This window comes from Pseudorasbora parva, chromosome 1 (genome assembly GCF_024679245.1).
Source record: "Pseudorasbora parva isolate DD20220531a chromosome 1, ASM2467924v1, whole genome shotgun sequence".
Taxonomy (NCBI): domain Eukaryota; kingdom Metazoa; phylum Chordata; class Actinopteri; order Cypriniformes; family Gobionidae; genus Pseudorasbora; species Pseudorasbora parva.
In genome coordinates this window covers 44383444-44395047 of record NC_090172.1, presented here as the reverse complement: position 1 = coordinate 44395047, position 11604 = coordinate 44383444, and the positions used below count along the sequence as shown (strand labels likewise).

The following is an 11604-nucleotide window of genomic DNA, read 5'->3' as shown; positions in this document are numbered from 1 at the left end:
ATTATATAAATTACAAATATTTAGTATTGTATGAAATAATTATGTTTTTCAGTTGTTAACAAGCTTGAAAGTACTTTTAAACCTAAGAAGATAAATTACAGAAAAAGGTACTAAAAATGGATCAATATTGACCACCTTGTTTAAAATCTTACTTCAGTGATTAGTATATGGCTTTGTAGAAACCCTGGAGTATATTCAAATGATTGTGCTTTCAACCTCATATCCGCCTGAGACAAGAGATGTATGCATTTTATTTCTGGAAAAATTACTCCAGTGATTCAAATATCGTCAATTTGCGTCATCTGTAAAAAATTTGGCCAGAGGCTAAAGACTACAGCCAGCAGAGGGAGCTATTTCCGCATGTTTTCAACTCGCACATGGGGAGTGGGATCGCACCATAGACAGTAAAAGAAATGGACACAGTGACCCCATAGACTTCAACAGCGAAAAGTTAAGTAAATTAGAAGCACTCACTTCCTGTAGTGTAAGATACAAGGTAATGGAGTCTTGTATACATTTTCGTGTTTCTTTATAAATAAACAATGGACAAATGGAGGCTTTAAACGCCTCAGTTATTCACTGTCAAATTGACACAAAAATGAATGAGGTTCACTGGGATGCTAACAGCAGGTGATGGCTTGGTTACCTATGGCCGCCCTAAATATGGGTGGTACGCTTTCCGAGTGCTAGATTACCCCCTTGGATCGCACGTTTACCTCAGCTCTCATCATGAGAGCTCTTACCTCAGCTCATTCATCATGATGTGTAATCTTACTCCTGCTGTGTTTATGATACTCACTCGGTGGCTAAATCACAATATATTGAACAGAAACGTTCAGTTTTTAATTGTAGTGTCTGTTCTCGAACTGAACTAATTTTATATAGATAAACTTTGTGGTGGGAAAGTTAAAGTGATTCAGTAGCGGTGGCCTCACAGGGCAGCAAAGCATTCTGGGAATTGTTGTCTTTCATCCCCATGAGACAAAAATACATTTTGTGTCTTTTCTCAGTCTAGAAGGCACCAAATTCAAAAATAATTTCACATTTCTACTACATTAATGACCCGGTTTAAATACAGATTCATCTTTCCAGCGCTGAAGTACCCCTTTAAAAGAGACCAATATCAGTACTGCTCAACATCATCAACAACTTATTGCTCATGCTTGCAATCGTGCACATGTAATGTATGGCTGCATTCATAAACACATACTTTTCTTACTATATAATATGTTAAAAACAGTAGGCCTATGTGAAAAAAGAAGTATGTAGCCTACAAAAGAGCAACACAAACCCATATTATCTATTTCTTTTGAGGAGTGCATGATAAGATGGACACTTTACTATCCCATGAGGCCACTGAGGAATTTGTGAATGCCAGTGAAGTGACTGGTGCTGGTAGGTCACATAATAAATGACAACATGGCGAATGTAGTATGTCCAGATTACATTCATACTACACACACTCATTGGCTGCATCCAAAACCTGGAAAATGCTGCCTTCGGAGGACACATTGACCGCATCAAGGCATGTCCGAAATCTAATGTTATAGCTTCACTTCCTGTCTCCTGAGATATTGCGTTTGATGGTCAGTTGGTTTGTAAATTTACATTTTGACCACTTCTGATTAAATAATTTTTTAGTTCTCACCAAAGTGTTCTCTATTGTGCTGTATACGATTAAACTGTTACGCTGCCTTAGAAGTCTGTTTTCTGAGGTGCCTTCATGCACAAACACTGCCTGACAACAAGTCAGTGGCCTAGGTTTTCGGACTGAGCCCGTCAGAGTCACAACCATCCTCACCAGATCAGCAAGCTCCGCCCACTCGTTCACGCTCTCTGGAATTCTGATACACTGCACCTGCACCTCATCATCAGCATTTACTATAAAGACACACATCTCTTTCACTCCCTTGTATGGTCTCATTCTTACGAAACACTGTACAAACTCGGCCTGCTATAACAGCCTTAAGGCTGTAACATACAAAAAAGTTCTTGCTCCCAGGGCTTCGAGAACAAAATGACGTCGTAGCCCTGGTTTGAGAGTTCTCGCAGCTTGTTCTCGACACATCGCCTGAGCAGAACTTTTTTCTTGTGGGTGTCCGAGAACTATTGTGTGATTGGTCAGATTTAAAGTGGGCGTGGTTAATGTCGAGAAACGCAGATGATCGGCACCTGCTTTTCTCGTGAAGTATGAATGTACTGGCCAAAACGAACTTTGTTCTTGTTCTTGCTACCTCAAGAAAATGAACAAATTTCTTTGTTCTTGCAGAGTATGTTCCAAGCTTTAGCCATCTTCCTGTGGTCTGCTTGCCCTCCAGTCATCTGCATTGAAACTAAACGACGGGTGTATTATTTCTAGATCATATCATATCATTCTATTAATTCTAATTTTTACTCACCAGTCTGCACCCCTGTCGTTATCCGTACCTCTGCTGTCTGCTCAATAAACTTTGTTGTTACACTAGTTACCTGTCTGCATCCTTCTGTTCCACGGCACTCATATTATATAGAACATACTTTTTAGCGGCAGAGAATTAGCTAGCCTACTTATTCAAAGTTCTGTTTAGGACCTGAAAAAGCACACTTTTAAAAATGGGAATCAAAGTGCAAGTTGTTTGAAAATGATGCGTGTATTGTCTCCGTGTAAACTACAAAAGCACAAATTTATGAAAACAGTGATGTTATGCGTAGGCTACATGTGTAATCGATTGGCATGTAGTTACCTTTACTTGTTTTGACCTCGCCAACTACTAGCCTGGCCTGCATAAAACAGCGTTTGTAATTGTTTACGCGGATCCGTGTGAACTGGATCGTTTTGACAACAATATTGTTGTCGGAAAAACAGGGAGGATTTTTCAGGCGGGACTATTTACTGCGCCGAGTAGGAGTACTCTCAGAAGTGCTACTCCGACATACATTATAGTTCTCCTTTTTAATCCGCTTAGAAACGCGTCATGTTTTTTTTAATTTTATGTCACCATACTTAATCGTTCAACTATTCGTGTAACTGTATTTAAATGAGGTGTTTGATCGCTTCTAACTTGATCTCTTTTTGGCACCATAATGAATGAACTGGGCTTAGTGGGCTAAGCTAAATGCTATCAGATTGTCACCACGAGTCAGACGAGAGAGGTATGTATCACTTAGGCATTATTAGGCATGTATAGTCACTTAGCCATTGTTTAAATTCACCTTTTTAAGAGCTAAGAGCTGCTAGCTGTAGTCTCGCGCTGAAGTCCCGTGGGAACTCCGTTGTAGCCAGAAAAAAGGCAAATAGTCCAGTTGGGAAGAGCGTCGTGTGTATGAAGAGGCTCTGCTCATCGGCTCGTCGGTTCTCCGTATCGAACGTGTCCGAAATAAACGGTTTTCGATTCTGTACTGCTGATCCGGAACGTTCAGTTACACGCGCATTGCTCAGCGGCTCGTGAGTTCATCAGTTCTCTCAGCAAAACATGTCTCAGTTCAGTGAACGGTTGGAGTAACAATATAATTCAAGACATTAGTTTAGGCTATTTCTATTCGGAGGGACTGTCACTCATGTTAGAAAGTGAGCAACTAAAGTAACGTGTGATCAGCGCTGATTTGAGACGCAAACTGTTTAGAATGATTCAGTCCGATTTGGTGAACTGGTTCGCCCAAGTCACTAAAAAGAACCGGTTAAAAAGAACAATTCTTTCGTGAACTGGACATCACTAGAGTGATCCGATCGGGCTCACAAGTGAAGAAGAAATGGTTCGCGTTTGTGCCTTTCCGAATTGTGGCAACAGAATGTGAAAATTTGCAGCGGACACTTTGACAAGGATGACACAACACAGCGGGTCCGGTTGAAGAAAAATGTCATTCTGTAGTCGAAGACGGGTGCAACCACTGTGGAGGTAAAGTAAACTTTATTTATCCTTCTATTTGGGCACACATGGCTTGAGGAAAGATGTGTAGTAATAAAATAATCATGCTTTACACACAATGCTCTTCCCAACTGGACTATTTGCCTTTTTTCCGTCTACAACTGTGTTCCCACGGGACTTCAGCGCAAAATACAGCCATCGAAAACAGTATTTAGTTGAATTTAAACAATGGCTAAGTTGGTAAATGCATCTCGTTGTCATGTAAGGGACCTGTTAATGTTGGACGGACATTTTAATTGCATTTTGTGTCTGTTTGGAAGCACAAAGACACCCTTTACGTTTATGCCCCCATAACTGCCGTTTTAGCTGGGGGGGGGGGGGGGGGGGAGCAAAAGTGACGTATTCTCTGGGCAGTGCTAAGCACTACTGGCCAATAAAATGGCATGCTAATATAAGGGCTTCAGACATTCGTCACACCGAAGGTATTCCCATAGTGACAGCTAAGCAGCGTTGAAATGAACCTATAAAATTTAACTTAGGCCCTGTCCAAAATGGCACCCTAAACCCTCGCGGTCTTCCTCTGAGTCCGCACTTTCACAACGTAATGTCGCTTTGACTGCCGGGTAGAAGTCTTCTGGGTAGCTCGCAAACTTGAGGGCTCAGCTGAAGTGCGCATCGAGGGCGCATAGCAGCCGCAAAGGGGGCGCTCACGAGCACCCTTCTTTAAGCTTAAATGACGAATGGGACACCCATACGGTCTTGTGGACTTAACAAACACGCGCACGCAATGGCCATTGTAAGTCCACAAGACCGAAAGTTCACATGAAGTTACGAGGTAATGCAGCTCTCTTTATCATATTAGATACATTTAAGTGTGTTGAAAATTATGTTATGACGTTGCTCTGTGCATTCACTTGTTCACACTGCTAAGAGTAAAGGGCTCCTGCCAAATAGTGCAGATATGACGTAATTGACAGGCGACTTTCCTCAGATGCTATGCTGAAACTTCCCGGTCCTTAGTTAAAATTTACAAATAGTTGGAAACATTTGGGATATTGCAGGTACTCAACTGAACAAAATATATAACACTGACCTAGTGGTTTTTGGATATTTTACTGCAAAAATACTACATAGTTCACCTTTAAGCTGTTCACACATTGGCAATAAAAAACAACGGATAAGACATGTACATCCAATACATCATAACTATTAATATATTTAAAATGTATTTTTAGTTTTCATTTTAAATAGTTTAAAGGGTTAGTTCACCCAAAAATAAAAATTCCGTCATTAATTACTTACCCTAATGTTGTTCGACACCTGTAAGACCTCCGTTCATCTTCGGAACTTAAATTAAGAAATTTTTATTGAAATCTGATGGCTCAGACAGGCCTTCAATGACAGCAGTGTAATTTCCAATAAAAACCCATTTTCTGTATGAAGCGACGAAAATTGTTTTTGTGCGCAAACCCCCCCTAAATAACGACTTGTACAGTGATGGGCCGATTTCAAAACAAAGATTCGAAGGGTGATGAATCAGTGTATCGAGTATGATTCGAATAGCTTGTCAAACTGGTGAAATCATGTGACATTGGCGATCTGAATCATGAATCGATACACTGATTCATAACCGTTCAGTACTGTAGAGAGATGGACTTTGTAATGACGTTTTTAGTGCCTTTTTTATGGGTCTTGAGAAAGGGAAATGACATGTGTTTTAATGAAGGCTTGTCTGAGCCATCGGATTTCAACAAAAATATCTTCATTTGAGCAGAATTTTTGGCTGAACTAACCCTTTAAGTTTTAGTAATTTCATGTGCTTTTATTATTTGTATAATATACATTTTTATATTTTTATTTATCGTTAAATTATTTTTAATTTCACTTTTAGTAATTTTAGCATTTAACTTATTTAAATTAATTCCTAAGACAACCAGCTTTTATTTGTTTTCCTAAGTTTACATTTTTCACCAAATCTTTATTTTATTATTTTTTATTTATTTATTTATTTTAATAGCTGTATTTAATACATCAAGGATATCTGTAACAAAAAATGTAATCAAATGACATAATGTAATATCATAATGGCAAAAGTCAGGACATGGTTATTTGTAATGAAATAGCCTACCTTTGCATGGTCACACCTTACCCCTGCATTTGAGAGGGTTCACGCAGTGGCACAACACTTTCTCTGGTCTCATTACCATCTGAAAGATATTTCTGCAGCAGGACCAGAGATGCACAGCCAGCTTAAGAGGAAGAAGAGCTGCATCCTTGCATGAAACATGCTCATCATCAACCATTGCACTCTAGAGCCACTCACCCAAACTTCTATCAGACAGCCTGCAGAGAGCATAATGTATGCGCATAGACACATTCATACACAAGCACACACCTCTAAGCAGAGACGCTCAAGCATTAATAAACAGAAGGGCAGAAACAAACATCACAGGGAGTATGTGTTGTGACTCTTGAGAACAAAATAAGAGGCTGAGAAGTCAATAATCCACTTTACAATCGAATTATAATAACTCAGAGCTGTTTTCGAAGGAAACTGACCACTCAGTGCTTTCAGTTTAATGACAAAACATCTACAATTTCACTGACAGACTGTAAGCAAATTTGAAATCTAACTATTTAATAAAAAATCCCAGATTTGGGTCTACATTTACTTTTGGTGTGAGCTACTCTGATGATCTTAAAAATGAATACTCTGTCAAAATAGAAACAAAACAGATGAAAGCAATAAATATTAATGGGGACCCTTTAAGATCTCAGTTTAAATTGACTTCAAGAACTTTCAAGGACATAAACAAATTTTACAGGTTCCAAATTTTCAGAAATGTAGTTACATACCTCCGCTAATTATTACAGGAATAAACTGTCAGTGCTTTATCAGAGCTCATTCTTATATTACAAATAGTTGCCCTATGCTTTTGGTGAGGCCTGGTTGTAATGCTGACAGCCACATGCAGCAAATCCTTGGTTATCTGCATGAACTTTAGGTGACCTGTCAGTGCTGCCCCATCAAGTTCTGTATATAAAAGTATTAATATTGCAAGTTGTATTAGTATTGTAAGTTCATTTACTCTGCACATTCTCATTATTTTAAACACCTTTTAACTGAACTAAAAAAATATAATAAAATATAAGTAAATACAGCAAAGAAACAGAAAAACAGAACAGAACGCAAAAAGCCAGGCTCTGGGCTGGCTGAGAATGAGACAACATGGTCGTGAGGGCTATATTTACAGGCCATCATCTATCAGACACAGATGCGTCACATGTTCTCCATTAGACTAAATATCATTCATCACAGAATACAGCATCAACCTGCTCCCAGTCTTACCCTGTGATAGTGGTCAAGGGTTAACTGCAGCATCTACACTCACTGACACACACACACACACACACACACACACACACACACACACACACACACACACACACACACACACACACAGACACAGACACAGACACAAACACACACACACACACACACACACACACACACACACACACACACACACACACACACACACACACACAGTTTTTGTAAATTGTGGGGACTTTAGAAGCTTAATGGATTTTACAGTGTACAAACTTTGCCCCTGCCCCTAAACCTACCCATCACAGGAAACATACTGCATGTTTACATTTTCAAAAAAACTAATAATTTAGTATGTTAGTATGTTTATAAATCCATTTACATTGTGGAGATTGCTGGCTGGTCCCCACAATGTAGGTGATCTCAGGTTTATATTACATTGTGGGGATATTTGGTCCCCACAATGTAATATAAAGTACACACACACACACACACACACACACACACACACACACACACACACACACACAGCACTCCATCCGGAGCTATATGCCTGTCTAAATGGAATGGTGAGAACAATAAAATACAAAATAATAATAAGAGATAAAATATTCACATAACATCTCATAATAGACATATAGAAAAAAAAGCTACTGACCTAATTTTAACTAATGATGTTTTCTTTTTAATGCTAAAATTGTAAAAATTAATTAGAGAGATCATATTTTAAGTTCATTGTTACTTCTTCTTGTTAGGCCAAATAAATAACCTATAGGTAAAAAATAATAATAAAAAACTCTGGTTTGGTCTGTGATTTGGAAGTTCATCCTCCAATCAAATGCCCTTGACGTCACCCCTCCTTAGACCAATTAAGACAGTCTTCATCTTACTGATTGAGACAGGCTACATAATCATTCTGTTGTAGTGCAGCACTTATTTTTTACATGCATAACATGCATATTTAAATTAGACTTTTGTTTGAACTCTGAAGTCTCTTTTAACCCATGTCGTTAATACACTAACAGGCTAAGAATAAATAAATGTTCGTCTGTTAAACGTCATTAAAAAAATGAATGTATTAATTACAAAACTATTTAGGCTAACTAATAAACAATAAAATAGTTATGAAATGATTAGCAGTCAGTCTCACGCGGAGGTCCTAAAGGATAAAAAACGACTACAAACCTTCACATTGAGAATAAATGTCTTGTCAATCGTTGAGGCAGTAATGGGTTTAATTCAAAATCGTTTTGATGATAAACGCATGCAATTCTTATATAAGGTATATATATATTTATATAGGCTTTATAGAAATATATATAGCTATATATTTCAGCAATTGCGCTTATGAATAGTCTTCTTCTTCTTCTTCTTCTTCTTCTTCTTCTTCTTCTTCTTCTTCTTCTTCTTCTTCTTCTTCTTCTTCTTCTTCAGCAACAGCAGTGTGAATGGGAATCTGCCTGCGTGTGCTCCTGAGTGATTGTGTAGCTTAACATAAAAGAATGACTTAAAGGAACAAGTAGCCTTAAGTAGGCTATGGGACGCAAAGACATGCGGTTAATATGATTACAAAAATTACACTCTAAATTAGCTTAATTTTAATTTAATTTTGGTTTAAGTAAAACCAAACGATGCCAAAGTATATAGTCTATCGAATATGCATGTTTTAGATAAAGAAAATCGAATTGAAAATTAATTAAATCATGACTATAAAAATTTCAAAACACAAATTGGAAACATTTTTATCAAGTAAATGCATTTTTTTAAATGATCAATTTGTATAAATAAATAGCTAGGCCTACATAATTACGTTAATTAAGAGACCAATTAGGTGCCATAGAAAAAATATATAAAAATATCTAGCCTACGTTCCAATTAGCTTACAAGTAGGATAGGCCTAAAGTAAAATAATAACAGAACTGGAAAAGATCCGCTTCGGAATCATTTCGAAAGGATTTTAGTCTAGCCTATCTTACATCAAAGTCACAAGCCTTAGCCTATATAGAGCTACCGAGAAGACATAAAAGGCTTCACTTATTAGTTTCCCTAAATCACTGCCAGTGTGCCTACTTTTGCTCTGCATTGTTTACAAAGTTCCCGTGCAAAATAGCCAGGTGCAGTCATTTCACACCCAGTCGCCTCTTGCCGTGCTCTTGCTGTTCTCAGGCGGAGATGAATTTTATTGGTTCAGCGGGTCCCGTGAAAGAGGTGTAAATGAAAACTGTTTAGAAGACAGTGCGCGCGCCCCTCCTATGAGGAAGATTGTCATGTGACAACACAGAGAGAAGAGACAGAAAGAGGGGGACAGCCGCTCAGAGACTTGAGCACACACACAGAACTCCGAGTGAGGCCATGAGAGAAGACGTTGAGGTTTCGATTTCATGCTGAAGTTTATAGCTACAATGGACAGCATTCCACAAACTCTTAAAACAAACGAATGAAACGAACTGCATAATTCAAAACTTTTTTAAGCTACAAGAATGAATAGAAATTGAGTGAGTGTCAACTGAAGCACCTGTTTTTATTAAGATGTCTGACTTTTCACTTCGGATCAGTGTGAGATTTTCAGCAAACTCGGAGTGTTTTGAAGCTGTTCATCATTGACACTGCGAACTAATTCAGTTGGGAGAATGCCTCGTCCTGGAAGAAACACGTACAGCGATCAGAAGCCGCCGTATTCGTATATTTCGCTAACTGCTATGGCCATTCAGAGTTGCCCGGAGAAGATGCTCCCGCTCAGCGAAATTTACAAGTTCATCATGGACAGGTTTCCTTATTATCGAGAAAACACGCAGCGCTGGCAGAACTCCCTGCGCCACAACCTTTCCTTCAACGACTGCTTCATCAAAATCCCGCGAAGACCGGACCAGCCGGGAAAAGGCAGTTTCTGGGCTCTCCATCCCAGCTGCGGTGACATGTTTGAAAACGGGAGCTTCTTGAGGCGCCGCAAGAGATTCAAAGTGATGATCACCTCCGAGCACCTGCAAAAACCCTCAGACGCGGCGCATTACCTTCAGCAACAAGCAAAACTCCGAATGACTGCTTTAGGGACACATCTACCTCAGATGACCAGCTACAACTTAAGTGTGTCACAACCCTCCACTTTCAAACACCCCTTTGCAATTGAAAATATAATCGCCAGAGATTACAAAATGCCAGGAAACCTTGCTTTCTCTACCATGCACTCCATGTCTACGGGTTATCAAATACACAATCAGTTGTCCACGGCCTGGCCCCACATGTATAGCAGTAATGTGATAGACGCTGAGTACACTGCCTATGGAGTACCACTCAAATCCCTGAGTCATGGCGCGCAATGTTTACCGGCGATCCCTGTGCCAATCAAACCCGCCCCAGCTCCGGTCCCGTCCATCCCGACGCTGCATGCGCGCCTTCCAGCGTTCCTCTCCGGCTCTCCACAGTCCCTGAGCCCGACGTCTCCCGGCCAGAGCAGCCCTGCCACACCGAGCCCGACCTCGCTGCTCCACTCGGTTGCTGTGCACTGCCAAGAGGTCACTTAAAACTTTAAGTGGGACTTGAAACTTTTCTTACACATCCACCCGACAAAAAGGCAAGATAAAGAAACTCACAAAACATATAGACTTATCTGCGAAAATGGCTAAGTCGATATAGTGGAATTAAATATTCTGTTTGAGTATAGCTCAATTTTTTTCTGAAATGTCATTAGGCTACCTCATATCTAATTAAAGTTCAAAAATCTTATTGAAAATTGCACAACGGACTACGAAAATGCTAGAACAAAGCGAGAAGAGTTTAGGACAGTAGGCTACTTTATGATTAAAGTTTTTGATCATTTTCATGTAGATCAGTTTACTTGTAATTTACAGCTTCATTTTGGGCTGTTTACCCATTAAAGCTCATCGACATCAATTAAAAGGGATTGAGGATTGCATGTATAAGCACAGATGCTGCAGCTTTTCCGTGTGGCAGTGTAAAAAAAATAAAATGGAAATACTCCTACAATGCACTTTTGGTGTGACGTTACAAATATCAAACATTGTTCCGTGAACAATGCTCAGTCTAATTTATCAGCTTCGTTGAAAATATTCTGAAAGCTGTTGTATATAAGTTTTCTGTATACTGTACTGGCATGCTGCTTTTCACGTATATACCTGAAATAAATTATAAACTTTGTCATCAAACCTCATTAAAAAAAACTGAGACTTGTCATTTTAATTTGTGTAGTCTATATGGAGTTGGTCAATATTCTATTCTTCATTTTACAGAGTAAGAGATTTAAATCAACAGCATATCATCGAACACTTTTGTGAAATTAAAAGGAACAGAATTCTGAGCTCATGGTCCACTTGTCTTGGCGGTTGTCGGTTAAAGATGACTTGTTTTAATGTTTTGTATTACACAACTTTAGTCAGATCGGCGGGGAATGAATACGTTAAAGAAAATATGGCA

At 39.0% G+C, this 11604-nt stretch overlaps 1 protein-coding gene across 1 annotated transcript; it reads left to right on the top strand.

Annotated features, from left to right (window-relative positions):
• Positions 1–9480: 9480 nt before the first annotated feature.
• Positions 9481–11322, top strand: foxb1b (forkhead box B1b). Its single transcript, XM_067451041.1, has one exon. It carries the CDS (start codon positions 9804–9806, stop codon positions 10692–10694), a length of 891 nt encoding a protein of 296 aa, XP_067307142.1. The 5' UTR covers positions 9481–9803; the 3' UTR covers positions 10695–11322.
• The last annotated feature ends 282 nt before the right edge of the window (positions 11323–11604 follow it).

Excerpts from the sequence above, each read along its gene's own strand:
- foxb1b (XM_067451041.1), top strand. The coding sequence starts at position 9,804 with ATGCCTCGTCCTGGAAGAAACACGTACAGCGATCAGAAGCCGCCGTAT.